Below are 20,013 nucleotides of genomic sequence, written 5' to 3' on the forward strand. Positions count from 1 at the left end.
TTAATTCTACTCAACATAGTTTTATGGAAAGTAGGGCTTGTAAAACAAATAGTTTATGAAAACCTGATTTTAATCTTCTATTATTTGATAAAATTATAAGTTTGATAAGATTATGCTGTTGATGAAATAGACAGTGAAAAGCATTTTAGTTGTTGCCATGTGAAACTGATTAGTAAATACAGAAATTTAACTATATAATGAAATGGACCAGACTTGAATGATCAGCAAACTAGTTAGAAGGTCTTAATTTGTAACTGTCACTAAAAAAGCATCAATGACTATGAGGTTTTCTCATAGGGTTCTCATGAGGAGCAATGCAAAGGCCAGTGAGATTTAACATTCTGTCTGCTGACTCTATCAGTTGTAATTCTACACGTTGAGATTAGCAGGTGGTCTGAAGGTTGGCAGAACAGCAATAACCCTGAAGACAAGACAGTCATTAAGGCAGATTGAGATGACTGAGTGAGCCAGATTTTTGTTTCTAAGTACTGTGAGATGCAAATAATCCATCTAAGAAGGAAGCTAACAGGCCATGTGTCCAGATCTACGAGTCACAGCAAAAAGATCACTGGCACCAAAATGTGTTTTGTGATGCTGCCGAATGTTCTACCTCAGGTTCAAGGGCACTTTCACTCCTTCAGTCATTGCCTGTTTGCAGCTTATTCATGAGAAGTGACCATATCATTTTTGAAATAAAAAACAAAAAACAAAAAGCAGGGAAAAATTACATGTCTTACGCTTGATCCTCCTTCTGAATACATAAGAAACTGTCCCACTGAGATCCAGTGTTACAGTTAATTATGAAATATTAATATACTTTATATTTTCATATTAACATTGGCTCCTGATTCCTACATGATAGCTTCAACCTTTAGTCCATGCTATCAGCATCTCAGCATGAGGAATAGAAGATATAGCAATTAGTATTTTATTATGTACAGAAGAAGTGTGTAAGCATAGGGAATCTCTTTTTGTGCGAATCAGTCAAAATCTGTGTTTTCCTATAAAAGGGTAGGACAACATGTCTGAGTTTTATGAGAGTTGTTAGATAAATCAGCTGGAGGAGAAGGCAATCTGCTATATAAATATTTCAGGTTTTGAAATTGAAGCATTTACGTTGATCTGCATTTAGAGGCCTGGCCTATTTTGGTGGATAATATTATGTCAAAACAGGGTTTAGTTCCAGTCAGCAGCTGTTGCATTTATACTAAATTATGTCAGATTTAATTATGAATGCATTCAACAAGAGCATGCAATTGTGCTGACAAATCTAAAATCATTTTCAGTTGAATATGTCCTATCACAAATCATCTGGGCATGTTTTCTCTCTGCAGTGACAAGCCAGTGTTCAAGCTCAGCTTCGTAACTCCTGCTACCTGTTGAATTCCCATATCACATCCAAACATTGCAGCAGCAAACTCAATAGATACCTTACAGGAACAATGCAATAGCAGCAGTAGATTATGGGGGGCATTTTCTCAAGGGTATTATTTCCACAATCATTTAATTTAATTTAATTGCACATACCCAATACACTGCTTGTGTATTCATTTGTACTTGTTCAAAGGGAATGCAATTTAATTCTGAAATATCTCAAATTACTGCAATGCTCCCTTTGCACAATGAAAGAACAAGACTGTAAAGTGGATAATTAGATTCTCAGAGTTTCCTAAAGAGAATGAAATTTTGCTTGGGGAAGTAAAAATCTCAGTTCACTTGCAAAATAGTTCAAAGAGTGTTCTCTAAATCCTTGAGGTCAGATACCTTGTACACAGAGAATGTTTTGTGAAAACGTACAGACTTAAGAGTTGAACTTGCATTGATGAAATGAGGAGATTCAGTAAAGATCAGGAAAGCAGTTTGTGGAAACCTATTCCCTGTGAAGAAGAGCACACAGCTGTAGTCAGTCGAGTGAAGTCAGCGCAGGGACCATAGGAAGCCAACCAGCTTGCTCACGTGTTACCAGTGGAATGGAAGAAACATCTCTCCCCTTCCCTAGTCCAAACATTCAGCATTTTGAAGTGCTTATTTAAAATGTGAGAGGGTTCTGTTTAATTTTTCTAGGAGAGTCTGTATCCATTTGTCATGGTTCTCTGCAGTGTACAGTAATCACCTATTAGGTATTTTGGAGTTGGGCTGGCCACCTTGTCTATTTTGTATATGTATGCAAGTGTTAGAACTCAGGTGTTCTCTCTTCTGATGAGTTTTGTAATTACCATATCTACCATGATGAGTACATAGTTGTTTCAATATGATGTGCAGCAGTTTAGATGGCTTTGAACATAAAGAAGCAATTTGCTGTCTCACATGCTGCTCTAAGGGACTAGGTGGGCTAGTGACTTTGAAAGGGACTAGGTGGGCATTCAGAGTTCTAATCTGCTAAAACTACATCAGATTACTATTCTCTATAATATGTGCTGTTTTTTACTTAGGACTGATGATTTATCCTTCTTAGAAACCTCATCTGCATTTCCATTCAACAGATTTGTAGATATTCACTATTTAGAAGTTGCTGCAAATATTATGATGTAGGTGTCCTAAGAACTTCTGGATTTTGACTTCAGTAGAGTACGTGGTGTAATCATTCCTGCATATTATAAGTATATTGCTGATATTTAACATGAGATCATTCCACTGTATCTACACGTTGATATTGTCTCTTTATCTACCAGGTTTCTTGTCTATATTTACATAACTATTCCAAGCTACCTAATCTAATGAAGTTGGACTTCATTCAACAAGTGTGATTTACTCAATAGAGCCTAAAATCATGATGAAAAAGAAGAGCATATCTGCAAGCAAAGCTTCCTTGATTTTCTTTCTGTGCCAAATGATTTCTGCATTGGATGTACCTCTTGATTGTAAGTATTAACTTTCTAAATAAGTGCAGAAAATCAGACAAAAAAGTTCTGTACAGAAGGATGAAGACAGCTCCAACATGGAACTAAACATGGAGTGTGTTTGCTCAGTTCAGTCAGGACACTGTGATGATGAATTTACATGAATTTACTGAAAATTTTCAAAAACTGTCTATATAGAATGTCTTACATTATTCACTTGAGAAAGGTTACACAAATACACCAAAATTTGATTCATCTTTATTAAATAGGCATACCAAATAATTCATAACGATAGACAGCATTACATATATGATACATATATCATTATTTATTAAAGTGATCACAATGAAGAAGGGCAGAGAAAGCTAGTTAAATGCTATTTATCTGTGAAATTATGATCATATTGGCAATTTCAATTCGCCTGAAATGGGGGTGCAAAGATGGAGCCGGGCTCTTGTCAGCGGTGCTCAGTGCCAGGATAGGAGGCAATGGGCACAGACAGGAATGCAGGAGGTTCCTTCTGAACACCAGGCAGCACTGCTGTGCTGTGCAGTGACAGAGCACTGGCACAGGCTGACCAGTGGCTGTGGAGTGTCCTCCTTGGAGAACTTCTGCAGCCACCTGGATTTGGGCCTGGGCACCCTGCTCTGGGTGTCGCTGCTGAGCAGGATGGGCCAGATTGACCCAGAAGGACTTTCCAACCTCAGCCATTCTGTGATTCTGTATGAATTTGTTAAAAACCCTGGAGCTGATTTGATATCCAGTAAAATCTTCAAATACTCACACTGTGGAAGCATCTTTCTTTTTGATCCAGAAGAGTAAGTTAGTCTCTTAGATTTTCTAAGCAGTATCTGAAAAAATTTAAGTACCCAACCTGATAATAAAAGCATATGAAATGAGAAGGAGGGGATAATCAGTTAGGAAACATCTAGAAGGGAGGAAATCCTAAGATCTGAAATTCTTATGTCTTATTCTGGACTGTGTTAGTAGGGAGCCTTAGAAATAATGCTCCATGCTGAAAAAGAAGCAATAGTAGCTACTGTCTTAAAGATGTAATAATTAATTCTATGAATTTATTCATGCTCCAGGTTGTTATTTTCTTCTTATTATAAGCATGATCACATTTTCAGAATTCAGTGAACCATGTTGCACCTCACATTGACTATTCATTTGTTAAACTAATTACCAGATAAGAGAACATCAGGGTTGGCATTAAATTGATGAATTAATACATCAGTAAATTCACCTATGATTCTAATCCTCATGGCTTTCTTTACACCCGTGGTTTTGACACTTGCCTACCTTCCACAAATGCATGTTTTTCTTTAATAATCATTGACATGAAGTGCAACTGCTTTGGTGTGATTTTCCACCTCCAAACATATTTTCAAGCCTCTCGAATCAATGACCTTTATTTCTGTAACATGATCAATATATCTAAATGACAAGACTTGTAGTGCTGTGAATGCCTTTAGTGCATTAAATTGAGGTTTATAGAAAGCCTTAGCAGTGTGATGAACGAAAGACTTTGTTTTCTAGATGTAATTTTTCTCCACAAATGTTTTTGCAGTCTAGACATATTGTTTTAACATCTTGTAGTTTAGAAACTAATGTAAATTGTGCAATATTCTAATATTTTCTGTAGTGAGCAGCACTTCAAGTTAAATTAACCAGAAATGCATCAACAGGCAAAAATGAATAGCTGTTTTAGATGTATTACATTAACTCTCAATTAACATGTTCCATACTGTGTAACATTTAATTCTGTGTTTAGTACTGTATTTAGATCTGATAAAGTCAAAGACTTGAAATTTTGCCAAAAATTAGGTTAATGAAAAATATGTTTATAATTACATTATTATTTTATATATAATGGTTAGAATGGTATCTGGGAGAGCACTAAAAGGACCATGTTCTTCTTTCTGTGGGTCTTCCCCACACATCCACTGCAGAGACCCAGTGGTAAGATCATACTTGATTAGCTGATTAGGTTTCATTCATGTTAGGTTCCTATTCTCTTCACTCTCTCAAAGTAGATAATGGATGACTGATACTGTAGCTGCTTGAAAGCAGTTTATTTGCTCTAAAACATTATTGATGAGGAGATACATATGCAAAATATTTGAAATAAGCAATAAAGATGTGGCAACCAAGACAATTTATTCCCCTTAGTTATTTTTCAAACTAAAAGGGATAGCATGTCTGTTGAGCAAAATTAAATGCTTTCCCCTTTGTAAGAGTAATTTTAGCCTGAAGCTTTCTCTTTGTTCTTCTGTATGGTCATATGGGTAGATTGATTTTGACTGCAGCATGAGGATAATGCACTCCATTAATTCTAATTTGCTGTCTCCTCAGTAGCAACGTTTTGTGTCCTTATAAGGCCAAAATCTCAATGTTGTGGTTGCCCTTAAAAAGTCAGCACTTCAGAAAAGTTCCTCATGAACTTTCTGATGCTGAAAATTGCCACTGGAAGTTGAGGACCAGGTTACATCATCACCATTGTTACAATACTAAAAGTTTTCTTTTTAATCGTAACCAATTTACTTGTCAGAGATGCTTGTCTTCCCTCTCAAAAATTCTGATTTTCTTTTTACTAACAAATGTTTCTCTTTAATCTCCATTTGTCCATTCATCTGCTGATTCTGATGGGGGAATAAAAGCAAAACTTCTAGAAGAATGTAAGTTCCTGTCCACAAAAACTAGACTGTGTGGTGGTGAAAATTAATACTGACCGTGTTGCAAACTGACTATGCAGTTCCAAAATGTGTGATTCTGACATTTTGCTCCTACTTTGTTTGCTGTAGCTAGATGCTTTGTGCATGCAGTGTTCAATAACTGCTACTTTATATAAATCCTTCTTGTATTTTGAACAAATGGATTGTATGATTTTTGATTGTATGCTATCTGAACATTAAAATTATAAATATCAGCATGAGCAATGTTTTAATACTACTTTCAGGAGTAAATATAGTTGATAAAAGAATAAAGTCTTTGGAATATAGTATATGTATTTTAAATGTCCGAGTTGGAGATATTATGTCCTTAAAAAACAGAATGTAAAGTTTTGCTGGTAAGCCAAATCCTCTGTGGGATGTTCTAATGCAGCTCTGGTGTCCTGGTCAATTTAATGAGTTTTAAGTTCAGTTCATGGCAGGCAGCCTTCAGGTCTTTTATGTGCATCAGGTGGAATGTACCATATGTGGTTCATTGCTCATGTCACGTCCCTTTTCAGAGTATTCTTGCTTTTCCCACAGAAGCAACTGATTGGTACTGACTCATGAACAGACTTTGAGAGGGAAAAGGGCTACCTTCACTGCCTCTCTAAGTACACAAAAACTCATCATCAATTAACATCATTGCCATCATTATTTAATCACATTTCTCCTCTGCAGTGAGGAAGAAGAGCAAAACCTAGCTGTGCATGGCCTGTTCTTCCCTGCTTACCTGTTACATCTCATTATGATGCATGCCATGATCTGAATTTTTTTTCTGGCTGTTTCTTATGGCAGTCCTTTACAGACCACTATCTCTTTCTTCAGAATTCTTTCTCCATATATAATTGTAGGGAAGGCTTAAAATAAAAGTCCCAGATTTATAACTTTATCTAGCTAGAGTGAGGTATGAGGACAGAGATAACTCTAATGATTGAAATACTTTGACTAGAAATGACCCCAGAGCACTAGCAGAATGTATTGCTGGACAATTTGATAAAATTTACACAGGATGTTAGCAAGGATGTTATTAAACTGTTTCCTTTAGTTGACACCACTCTGTAAACAGATTGGTAATGCTGAGGAAGTCACATTTCTCACTATCTTAATGTCACAAACAGCATTTATCTATGAAAAATACACATAATTAATAGATTATAAACTACTTTAAATAGGTAGGCATCATCCACTTTGTCAAACAAATAGATTCCGCTTTATGTCACTAATTTTGAAATTATCCATAAATCATAAATATTAAATATTTGCTTCTCAATTCATGAGATTGACTGTATTTGTATTATTTTTATCTTAGAAGTATTGGTACTAGACTTTTTCTTCATGTTTTCTCTATTTGGAAACTCTTAGGTTCTATTTTTGACATCCTTTATGCACTGTTTTATTTCTAACATTTTTTACTCCTGAAAAGTAGTTCCTCAAAGCATGCTTCGTAGATTAATTCAATATGTTGAGCACAATAAAGCTATGAAAAGGTTACAACCATAGGGAATATACAAATATATCAAATATTTTAACAAGCAAAAGCAATATAGAGATTTTTTCTCCTCCTGTGCGTTAAAAACGTTTTATGTGGATTTATATCTCACAACTGTTCATTTGGGATGTCTTGGACTTAGAATTCAAGTGTCCATTAACTTCATGAAGATCTGTTGAAATCTGATGAGTAGAAATGATATCCATAAAGCTTCTTGTCTGAGATTCTCCTCCCCAGTAAAGTGATACAGCTCAACTGGAAGTTAACAGCAACACTAGTCTATAGGAGGAGAAGGCGTCAGGCTCCAAGTACAAAGGATACTTTAATCCAATGCTTTTGTTGATGATTTTGCTACTTGTAGTTCTGCTTTCTCCAAAATCTTACAAGTTTGTCTTGCTGATTATTTTAAGATATTATTAAATTCCTCTCTGTTTCTTATATTCTACAATGAAGTGTCTCAACCTCCAACGATAACTCAGCAGTCTCCAAAAGATTACATTGTTGACCCTCGAGAGAATATTGTAATACAGTGTGAAGCAAAAGGAAAACCACCTCCTAGGTTAGTAGTGACTTATTTTGCTTAAATATGCATGTGCCCCCACCCCTGTAATTTATACAGCTGGCAGAAAGTGGCATGTATTTGACTATTCTTATCCTTGAGATTTAAACTTTTCTGCAGTCATCAAGTAATTGTAGTGTATTTGTTTATTTTCACCTTAGAGCTCTAACAAAAACAAAGTAATACTAGATTGTTAAAGTAGCAGGAAGGTAAATGCCTATGGAAAAGGCATGCCTTCTATAAGATGGAACCCAATCCTGATTCAGGCAGAGCATCTAAGAAGAATCCACGATGAATAAATTCAGAGTGAATTCAAATTTAATGTTTTCTAAAACACTCATTTTTATGAAGTTTGTCTTGAAATACATACATATTTTATCATAATTTGATTACTAAGTATCTGTTATCTAAATTATAAGGCCTTCATTAACCAGGTGTATTTCATAACCTTGAGTTCTGCGCTTAGCAAAAATAGCAATGCTATGTTCAGATCAGATTCCTGATCATATTCCATGTTAATACTCAGCATCAGTATTTGAAATTAGGAGCTTCTGCTCCTAATATATGTTGAATACCTCCACTGGAAGCAGCAGGAGCAGTGATTTATTCTGTCATTACTAGTAACTGCTTCTGATTTCTGGGTCACTAAACAGAAGTATGCATCTTAGTTCTCAGTAGTATTACACTACAATTTACTCACAAGGTTAACCTATAATTATTTCTCAGACACACACTGAGCTCATTAGATGTACTTCATGTGAATAACCAGGGTTTTTCTACATTATTCTTTCTGGTTGCTTTCAGACCATAGTCATACTGGGTGGCAAAATGGCAAAGAAGTGTGTTTTCTGTGATAGTCTCACCCTTTGTAGTGTTCTGTTAATGGTGGAATGCCACAATGCTGCTGTTTTTACAAGTATTTTAGGTTAGCTGGCATGTCAAGACTCTGAGCATTGACCTGGAGGACGGAATGATTACTGTATGTTTTGAGACATCTGTACCGCTTCTGCAGATGCTTCTTTTGAGTATTTTTGGGTTGGATCTACCAAAGAAGCTAAGAGCACAGTCCATGAGACTGAGTATATCAGTGCTATTGCAGGGCTCTCTGCTGCACAGCCTCACCTTTCCCATCAAATCTGTGACTGTCTTGTTCTCCTGACAGAAGAAAGGACAGGATTTAAGTGCAGATTTTTCTAAGGGAGAAAAATAGGTTGTTCTTAGTTCTGCAGATTTAAAAAACATGAGATAGCCGAATAAATTAGTTCGGTAACCAACCTGATCCATTGGTCTTGAATCTGGTTCTGCAAATGCATATTGTAATTTTAACTGCTTCAAAGCTCTGAAGATCAGCTTTCTCAGCCAGTGAATTGTTTTGTTAATCCACAGTGACTTCTTATTAGTGAGAGCTGGCACAAAGATTGGTGGATATGCTGCTACCTTTTGCTTGAGCTGGAAAGATTCTACTTTTATGTACCTGAACTTCAGGGGTGTGCCATCTCTCATTTGACGCTGTTACAGTTCCCACACTCCTCAGTATGTTGGTAGCTGGAGACTACAGACACTCTGCATTCTGCAGCTTTACCTGCAGAGCCCTGAGAATCAGGTTCACTTTCCATTCAGTGTGCACCCAAGTCCTCCCCTAAACACTACTCAAATGTAAAAAGTATGAGAACTGTCATTTGCAGTATCCAAAACTGAGTGCTCAAAACTTCACAGGCATTGGTCTAGTTCTGTGTAACCATACTTGTGACCATTAAGAAATTGTAATTAAAAATTAAAAACCTTAATTAAAAATTAAAGAATCAGTGTTTGCAGTAGTGTAAGTTGCATGCTGTGAATCTTTGCTTTTTACAGTTTCTTAAATGAGTTCTAATAGTCTTCATTTTTAGTGGCTACTTTTGAAGCATCTTCTGTTTTGAGTAACACCAATATAAACCAGATTAATTATGGACTACCAGGCTGCAAAATTTCATTTAATAAATGACACTTTTGTGTTAGAATAGTGAAAAGGAACCAAACTCACTGCAGTCTTTAATTCACATGCTGAACTTTAAAAGGACCAAATCAATTAAGAGAAACGGTTTCCTGCTGGGCCCTGAGATGACACATTTCAGCCCAGAGCCAGTTTTTAAAGGCATGTTTATAAAACCTTTCAACAATAGCTTTTAAAATGGAAATGCTAATGCTGCTTTAGCAGTATCAGTTCTAGCAGATGCTACTGTATCGTCTTTAGTAGAAAAGAAATCAATTCTTTTTTATATACGATTAACTTCTGCATTTTTTAATGTAATTTTAAAATAAAACTGCTGGCTTTGAAATGGTTTCTGTTAACAAGTCAAGCCAAGTCTGTTATCTCAGAATTTTGCCAGATCTTTTGTATTAAAAAAGAGCTGTATTTACTTTATTGGTTGATTCAGTTTGGGAACAATTCTTGCTTTCCTGCTAAAAAATAAATACCATTTATTACTGAAAATGACTTTTTTTTTTTTTTTTTAATTTATCTTTGTAATCTACAAGTGGTAACCCAAGAAGCAACTTTTCTTTTTGCTTTTATTATGTAGCTTCTCCTGGACACGCAATGGAACTCATTTTGATATAGATAAAGATGCACAGGTAACAATGAAGCCAAATTCAGGAACCCTTGTTGTAAATATTATGAATGGTGTGAAGGCAGAAGCGTATGAAGGAGTGTACCAGTGTACAGCAAGGAATGAAAGAGGAGCAGCCATTTCCAACAATATTGTTATACGGCCATCTAGTAAGTTAAAATCTAGTATGAATAAAACATGAATGTCTTACATTTGCTTGTTTTCTTGTGGATATTTTGCTTCATTTTCTTCTTTTGTCTTAAAGAGATAACCTTTTAACTCAGCAAAGTGATAATATTAGAAAGGTGTTGTATAATTGCTAATATTCTGATTTGAAGATGCCTCTCCCAAATCCCTTAAAATATTTAGTAACCAAAATGCTTTCCTGATTTTTTTTCTTAGTATAACTACATGATCTAAGATGTTTAAAATTGAGTTGTATTTATGAACTTAAAATTGGAATAGAAAGTTTAAATCCTGAATGCTCCTATCTGGTACAGGCAACATTTGCTTTCTTTCTGATGGGTGTATTCCATAGTTTTTATAATTGCTTTAATTCAGAGCAGATAAAGCTCAAAGATTTAAAGTAATTGCAAACTGCTTCTACAGCTTTTCTCAGATCAGTTTTTCAGTTTTTCACACTTCTTAGCTTAAAATGTTCCATTCTCACAAGTTTTATTAAAGCATGTGTAATACTATTTCAGGAGGTTTTTTTTTTCTTCTCATTTTGAGTATTACTTTTTGTTTATCACAATTAAAATTTTCGGATACTTTTGTAGATCCATTGGTGATTAGCCAAACTATTTTGAATCAGTGATTATACATTTAGTGAATTATTGCTGTAAAAATTATTTTAAATAATCTGTTTTTCCCCCCATAAAAACATTTAAAAAATCAAAATTAAATATTTAGCAAAGTTTTAACATATTTACTTACTGATGCTTTTAGTTCTTGTCATTTTATGGAATTCTATGTGCATTTCTTCCTTAAATTCTAGATTTTTTTTTCTCAATTCATAGTTTGTGTGTGTTAAAATTATTTTCTATAGGGTCCCCTTTGTGGACAAAAGAAAAACTAGAACCAAATCATGTTCGGGAAGGTGATTCTCTAGTACTAAACTGCAGACCTCCTGTTGGCTTACCACCACCTATAATATTTTGGATGGATAATGGTGAGTTTGCTTTTTATATAGACTTAGTTTATGTTTACATGGCACAATTTTTCTATGTAGGTGACTGTTGTTTACCAAGGCCACAGGTGATGGAGTTTCCCTCTAAGTTAAAATACAGACTTTCTAGTTCTGTAGTGAATAAACAAGAAAACATGCAGCCTGAAAGCATGAAGCCAGAATTAGCTGGAGATCTTAATGTAAGCTGTGGATTAACACAGTGGGGAAGAATGGAAAGACAGGGGAGCTTTAGAGAAAATTTCAGAAGGTCTGTGTATTTACAAACCTACAAAAGAATAATGGAAAAAACGTGGAGTCTGCAGATCATAACAATAGAGAGAAATTATAGTTGAAATAAATGTTTCCTTGTTTTTCCTCAGCTTTCCAAAGGCTGCCTCAAAGTGAAAGAGTTTCCCAAGGTCTCAATGGAGACCTTTACTTTTCTAATGTACAACCAGAGGACACCCGTGAGGACTATATCTGCTATGCGAGATTTAATCATACACAAACTATACAGCAGAAACAACCCATTTCTGTAAAAGTCTTTTCAAGTAGGTATTGCATCACCTAATACTTACATACATGCATGGTGTTTATCCAGAATTATCAGGTGACTTGTCAAATTTTAATAGTTTTATGCTAGAGACTTTGTTGGTTTAATTCTGAATAAGAAATTGCATTACTTTTTAAAGCTTAAAATGTAATCTCCAGTTTTCTTGGTGTATAATCTGTTTTAAAAGCTGTCTTTTTTCCTTTTATTAAGCTTTGTCTTTTGAAGAAACATTTTCTAGGATTTGAATGATTGAAAAAATATAGTGTAAGAATAACTTTTTAAGTGGTTTCATAGTGAAGAATATCAATCTGTTACGGCTGTAACTATCCAAATAAATTAATCAATCATTTGATTAACTCACCGTGGCCATAACATCACCTTTTGATTCCCAATACTTTGATTTATCCCTCCTGTATGCATTCTTCATGATATTCTGTTTATTTCAGTGGATTCATTGAATGACACTATAGCTGCTAATTTGAGTGACACTGATATTTATGGTGGTGAGTTATACTGGTCCTCACTGATACTCCTTGTTTCACAGTAGTATTTAGTTCACTAACTTTACCTTCGTAGCTGCTTAACCTTTTGCTTCCTTTTCAATTTCTAATGAAGGTATCTATTAGTACTGGTGATAATACATGCAAAATGGACTGCACAGTCCTTTCAACTTGTTAATGTTTTAATGTTACTGTAATATATGTCTCATAAAAAATACCAGCTCCTAAGATAAATGAATCCTTTCACACTGGGGCGGATTTTCCAAGTTGTCTATTTGCTTCTGAATTATGTTACTTTTTAATATTTTTTTCTCCAACTATTAGTTTGGTTTGTTCATTATCACTGGGACTATTCAATATCACGTGCTGCATAATAGATAACAACAATTAAGCATCTAACAGATACACTTTATATTTAATAACTTCTTGAATGTACCATTCATTTTTAATGTATTTCATAAATGCCAAACTGAACTGAAATTGATTAAAATCTAAACACCTTAATACTATCTGTGTAAATAACATAGCAGGGAAAAGATGTGTTTGTTTGTTTGGTGTTTGAACTTTTCATTAATCTGTGTTGAATGGTGCTTTGTGTATTGCAAATTAAATCCATCTGAACAGGTATCTGTGCTTAGCAAGGCTGACTGTGGGGTAAGATTGATGCCACAGCATTTGAGCATCTGGAATTCCCCACTTAATGCTGTTTGAAATAAATGCATAACGTTTGTTCTGCTTTGTCTTTCTGTCAAGTGAGTCTATGTGTATAATGTGTTATGTGTTAAATTGTAACTTACTATAATCTGAACTGCATCAGGGACACAGAATATTTTAATTCTTTGCATAAAAATAAGCTTTCATTCAAGAACAAACGATAACTATGAAGCTGAGTGCAGAATGATAGTTAGTAAAGAGCACAATTAATTGGTTCACAACTCAGAAATACGAGAGAATTCTTTGAATTTTCATGGTCTTGCAAAATGAGACAGTGATCTTTGGAAATGAAGAAACTGGGTAGACTACTAAGAGCCCGTGACTACTGACTGTGCTTGTTATGCTTTGCTCCCAACTTTAAGTTGCTCAGGTACTACTTTTAAGGAATTCATGACAAATACCATATTAAAATTAAGTGCTCTCTTTATGTCAGTCTGTCAATAAATCCTGGCCCTGTCCACATTAAAAAACAAAACTAAATAACCGTAGGTTAATACAGTAATTCAGACTGGTGCTGCACTTTAGGGCAAGTTGATCCTTTATTTTAAAATAACTTTAAAAGAACGTTGACAGGAAGGCATATGAGACAACATAGTAGATTTCAGAATACTGACTATAATGTTGGAAACAGGTCTTATAGCTATCTGTTTGCTATGGTTACTTCTTGTGGACAATCAGTGTTCCATTATTACCAGAGAGGGTAATGGTTGGAATTTAGATTGAGTATATAGTAAGAAGAGAAGACAGAGCTAAATTTCTAGAGATTTCTCACGTTTTATAGAAAATGCTGAACAAAACATATTTGAAACTGAAGCATACCTCTTGACAACTTTGTTTATATTTCTGGATTTAGTTACTTTGCTTTATTAGTGTTTTGATGGAAGCCCAGAAACTTTTGGTAACTTTCAATCTTTTGCAGACTGCAGCGGGTCAAGCTCAGTATACATCCATACATAGTTGCTTATGTAAACCCTATGTATCAAAAGCTGCCTTCAGCAAACAAATGAGGTTTTTTTGTAGAATCATAGAATGGCTTGGGTTGGAAGGAACCCTAAAAACCATCTTCTTTCAGCCCTCCTGCCACTCGCCAGACCAGGCTGCCCAGGGCCCAATCCAACCTGACCGTGAGCACCTCCAGGGATGGTCCATCAAAAGCCTCTCTGAACAAACTCTACCAGTGCTTCACCACACTCTGCATAAAGAATTTCTTCCTAACATCTGACATAAATCTCTCCTCTTTTAGTTTATAGCCATTCCCCGTTGTCCTATCACTGTCTGCCCATGTAAAAAGTCAGTCTTCCTCCAGTATGTAAGCTCTCTCCAACTACTGAAAGGCTGCATTGAGCCTTCTCTTCACGTGTGTGTTCAAAATTCTAGCATTTACTAGGTTGAAATATGATTCTGGTATGTCTGTCAAAAGCCTAACTTGTTAAACTGTGTATTTATGTGACATGATATTTTTTATTTAAACGGACTATGTGTATCAAAATTTATGTCCAAAATGTGAGAATAGATGTGTGCATTTGATCATTATTAAAATAAAATCTGGAAATTAATTGTTTTAACTTTTCTTGTTCCAGCCAAGCCAGTTACAGAAAGGCCACCAGTCCTTCTTACACCAACAGGCAGCACAAGTAGCAAAGTGGAACTGAGAGGAAATGTTCTTTTGTTGGAATGCATTGCAGCAGGATTGTGAGTGACTTTTTATTCCATGTTTTTCTAAACAGAAGTACAGTATTGGTGGAGAATTTTCCAGAGATAATTTAAAAGTTAACACTTATAATTTTAAGGATCTAAAGAAACAGAAATATAAAATGGAAAGAGGACTTGAAGGAAGTCTTCCATTTTCTCTAAAATCAGCAGATTTTAAAGCCAGCTATGAACTTAAATGTTTTTCTCATTTTATTAAATATTTGAGATGGCCTCTGCTTTTAGGACGCGAGCAAGAAAAGTCATAAGGTAACATTGGATGCTTGTCTCCATGTCTGAAGAATTTCTTTCAGGAAACAAGTCTGATTTCTTCCTAACTATATAGCCACTAGGCTCTCAAATGGCATAAATGAAAAAAAAAAAAAGATAAGAATATACTGATATAATCTGAAAAGGCTGCTCGCGTATGCTAATACTTAGGAGATCATCTAGGTGGGAGTTGTCAGAACATACCTTCAGCGATTTACATCCAACTTCTCATTGTAATTGAGTTTAATTGGTACTCGTTTCTTCAGTGTAATGCATGTTTGCCTTCAGTGCTTATTGTGCAAGTGAAAAATTACCAAAGAACAATTTAGTTTCATGAACTAGTTTGGTCTTAAATCATTTCATTCTCAGGAAGAAAATGGTTCAGTTACTGTAGTACTGGAAAATTTGCAGTACCAATTTATTTCAAAAACTATAAATATATTTACAGTACACAAAAACATTCAGTGCAGATCACTCTGACGTAGCAGTGAGGTAAACCAGCAAATGATATAACACAATGTCATTTAGAGGTATTCACTTGCATAAACTCCAGAGGGTATGGGCATGTACAGTTTGGCACAGATTGATGTAGGGGTCGGTGCACTGTTTCTGTCACAGCTGTGGTCATAGAATTGTAGAATCTCCAAGGTTGGAAAAGACCCACAGGATCACCCAGTCCACTAATCCTCAACAGCTCTCACAAACCATGTCCTTCAACAAAACATCCAAAGGTTCCTTAAGCACCTCAAGGGTTGGTCTCTTCAGGTGTCCTTGCATTAGCCCCACTAGCATAACCACAACTGTGAGTGGGAATAGAATCAGATCTTGTAATCTTCATCCACCATATGGTTATGGTGGACTTTTTGGCAACCTGGCAATAAATTAATCAGAGGTCCAGACTCCAGTAAAATGGCTGTATAAAAACAGGGAAAAATTAAAATATCATGCTTTATATGGATTTGTGTCTTTGTAATGTTTATGTTGCATAACTTTATTCTTAATAATTCAGTGAGGAAAGTTTACACTGTTATCCACAAGAGGCCAGATTCAGGCCTCTTGATTCACTAATGTTTTGGAGCAGACATTCTACAGACATTCTACTCAGTAAGCAACACATTTTAATTTTTGTCTGCGTGAGTTTGAAAATCTTTTGACTTCAGTGGCTGACGTGAAGCACAACCAAGATTTAGACACAGTGCAGTGATAAGTAGCCATACTTGACTCAGAACTGACTTTTTTTTTTTTTTCTTTCTCATAGGAAAGATTTGTTTCCTAACGAATTTGTGTTTATGATATTCGTGAAGCATTAAGATATTAAAATATTGCTCAAAGGACAGTTGCAAACTTATCATTATCAAAAGTTACTCTTATGTAATCATAATAAAAAGTGTAGGTGCAGCAAGATATGAAGTACATTTGTATCCCTTTATTAACCATCAAGGTTTTTAAGATTAATCAGCAGACAAGTGTATTCTGTAATTATTAAGCCCACAAACAGAGGGTCATTGACAGTGTTAGTGAGGCTTGTTGTTTCCTAGAAACAAATGCTGGCATACTTTGCGTGTTTGCTGGACATGTACCACAAATCTGAGTAAAGTCTTTTAAATAGATTGTTCATAAAATATATCTTCAAGTGTGGAATTCTCATCTTCCTTGTTACCAGTCCCTTAATTTGATCTGCACTTCTGCTTCTCCAGACCCACGCCAGTAATCCGCTGGATTAAAGAGGGCGGTGAACTGCCAGCCAACAGAACATTTTTTGAAAATTTCAAGAAAACTCTCAAGATTATAGATGTTTCTGAAGCTGACTCTGGGAACTACAAATGTATAGCAAGAAACATATTAGGTTCTACTCATCATGTCATTTCAGTAACTGTAAAAGGTAATACTTAAGTAATCTTAATTCAATACTGTCAACGTCAAGAATGCAAGATTGAAATATGCTTATTGGATAGTAAATTATTGCTGAAAGCATGGATGATAACAGTAAAAAATAACGGGTGAAGTGATCAATAAGCCAACTGCATTCTGCCATCAAACAGACTTCACCACCTCTAACCTCCATTTCACTTTTATTATATTACTTTGTCAAGCAACATGCTAAATTGGGGCTGTATTAACACCGGTAAAATAATTCCTTAGCTATGTTCATTTTAGATCTTTTGATCAACTGTCATTAAACTGCTTCTATCCCTTGTTGTTGTCTTTTTATCTTCCTCCACATCTCTCTTCTTTCTTCTTCGCTTCATTATTATTTTGTCTTTTCTGCTTTCCATTCATATAGCCCAAATTTTTCTTCAGTTTTTCTGGTCATCTCATGCTCCCTTTCCTCCCTCAGTGAACATTTCTATTTTCTGTTTCTTTGATGTTTTCTGTCTGAATTATTGTCTTACTAATTCCAAAACCACAATATTTTTGTCCAAATAGAAACTGTAAGTATATTTTGAGTACTCTAAAACAAAAAAATTGCAAAGACAGCTTATGGGGCATTTAAGTAACCATTTGTAGTGCTCTCTTTGCATATTCAATAGCTACTTACATTACAGTAGCCCAACGTCCTGTTATGGTTGTATTTAGCCTTCTTTTCAATAACAGAAGACTTGTTTGCACATATCTACCAGACTAAAATCTGAAGTTAAATTGCAAATTGTGATAATATATCATAGATGTGGTTTGGATTTTTTTTTTGTAAAAAATAATTAATTCAAAATGATGGCATAGATGCAGATCTTTTGGTAAGCTCAGTGTTCTGTTCGTTTTGATCTTTTTTGTGTGTTTTCAACTGTATCACATAAACTTCTAACCCTACTGAAATCACCCACTGAATTCAGCAAGACCAAAGATTTTGCCACTTATAAATTTCACCCTTGACATGAAATCTTTTTGTATAATCTATCCTAACTTCAGTTCCAACAGTCTAACTACTGAGAACATGGATATATCTAAAATTAATCAAAAGACCATTCTAGCCTCTATAGATGCCGTAGTCAGATAAATCTTGCTGTCTTAATGAAAGACAATTTTTTATTAAAAATGAGTAGCCCTATAAGAAAGAAGGAATGTTTTGTTATTTATTCCAGGATTTTGAAGTAAAAAGCTAACCCCTATTTAGTGCAGTTCAATAGCTTAGTTTAGTCAAAGTATTATTTATCACATAATCCTTGAATATCGTGTGTACAAAAAAAATTGACCATGCAAGTGCATGTCTATACCTATACGTACAGTTTGAACTATTTTATTATTTCCATTGTTGTGCCTCATGGTTTTCAGTACATAATTTTGGAAAATGATTGCTGTGTTTCTGTTCCTAACTCCAGCTTCCCCCTACTGGATAACAGCACCCAGGAACTTGGTCTTATCTCCTGGAGAAGATGGGACATTGATCTGCAGAGCTAATGGCAACCCAAAACCTAGCATAAGCTGGTTAACAAATGGCGTTCCCATAGCAAGTAAGATGTCTAACTACCTTGCAGGAGGATTAATAAGGAAATACAAAAAGTGTTAATTTTTATAAAAATTATAAATGAGGAACATGTGTTTGAAGATTTTTTTTGCCTGACATGTAATAACAAATTATAAGTGAGTTATAAGTGTTAAAAATACTGTGGTTGCTAAAGATGTAATAACAAAATGTGCATTTAATGTGCTTGAGAACACTGGATTTGTGAACGTACACCTGGTTATCCCATCTGGTAGCATGCTTACAGAGAGCCATAGCAACAAAGCTGTACCATTCTTTTTGGAGGAGTATTGCTGAGGTATCATTTCCACCACTGGCATTCATGTTGAACAATTCCCTCATTTGCTGCCCCAGAGATACACATTTTGTGTCTAAATCAAAAAGATGATGTAAGTCATCACTCCTGTGAATATTCAGAGCACTTTTGCAGGGTTTGCAGATTAGATTATGTTGGAAGCTTCAGCACATAAAAAAACAGCAGCAAAACTGACCAGGTACATCAGCAAGTGCCTGGAAAACAACATGTCCCAATCAGATGTCAAAGAAAAGGAACTTGTAAGCCTGTGAAATGGTTGTTTCTCTGTGTATGAGTAAGAAGAGCATCCCAGAATTGATGACTAAGTCAAACACATGTTAGCTGCTACATAAAGCACAACTTTACTTAGGAAGAGCTTGCCAGAGGGTGTTGCAGTGTGTTGTCAGTTGTTTTGCACTCAGCATGGCCACCACCCTTAAATCCCACTTGGTTTGTCTAGCTTTATCCTTCCTTTCCTATAAAGCAATATAAAAACAATCCACCATGTTTCCTTTTGAAAAGAGAGAGAGAATGTACTGTAAAATACTGGACTGTTCTGACTCACTGATTGTATGACTGTGACTTTCAGGATTTTCAGGAGGTGTTTGAGATGTGCACCAAAAGTGGTTGTCACATAGATCTCTCTATAGTGAGAATATAGGAAATAGCAAAAGGCAAACAAGAACTTACATTAGATATATTCAAAATATTTGCAATACAAGAGATCTGAAACTGAACTGCAGGGAAAAGTATGCAACTTGAGGAAAATCTAAAGGTATTTACGGAAGACACTCCATGATTCTAATTTCCACAAGTATGTCTGTAATAGCAAAGTAGTTCTCGGAAGCCAACAGAGTCTAGCATTTTCATCTTTTGTACCAAAAGGATGAAATAAGGGGAAGTATTGAAACAGTTATTTAGCCAAGAGCCTATTTCAGGGGTATTACTTAAGTGTAAGTTAAGATCTCTGGCCTGAGATGTCAAAAAAGAAGCTTCCATTGTTTAAGAAAACTATGTAAGCTCACATTAAGCACCATTTCAGAGAGCTATTACTCGTCTCACCAAACAAAGGTAAGTACTGCAGGAAAATAGGAAAATAGCAAAGTAGTCTTGTGCATGCTGTGTGTACGTAAATGAGAATTTCTGCTTTATTCTTGAATTTTTGTACCTATCC

The 20,013-nt window shown here is 35.2% G+C and overlaps 1 protein-coding gene across 1 annotated transcript in view; it reads left to right on the forward strand.

Moving 5' to 3' along the window:
• The window catches only part of NRCAM (neuronal cell adhesion molecule), a 133,291-nt gene that overhangs the window by 70,918 nt on the left and 42,360 nt on the right, over positions 1-20,013 (forward strand). The window contains 10 exon segments of the mRNA XM_042815729.1: positions 2,673-2,861; positions 5,501-5,518; positions 7,497-7,602; positions 10,164-10,360; positions 11,239-11,361; positions 11,739-11,909; positions 12,358-12,414; positions 14,706-14,817; positions 16,782-16,966; positions 18,402-18,533. Of these exon segments, the coding sequence (XP_042671663.1) occupies positions 2,771-2,861; positions 5,501-5,518; positions 7,497-7,602; positions 10,164-10,360; positions 11,239-11,361; positions 11,739-11,909; positions 12,358-12,414; positions 14,706-14,817; positions 16,782-16,966; positions 18,402-18,533 (1,192 nt within the window). The 5' untranslated portion in view covers positions 2,673-2,770.

Source organism: Centrocercus urophasianus, unplaced genomic scaffold, assembly GCF_019232065.1.
Source record: "Centrocercus urophasianus isolate 14NV4802_14NV808 unplaced genomic scaffold, USGS_Curo_1.0 seq_15, whole genome shotgun sequence".
Lineage (NCBI taxonomy): Eukaryota > Metazoa > Chordata > Aves > Galliformes > Phasianidae > Centrocercus > Centrocercus urophasianus.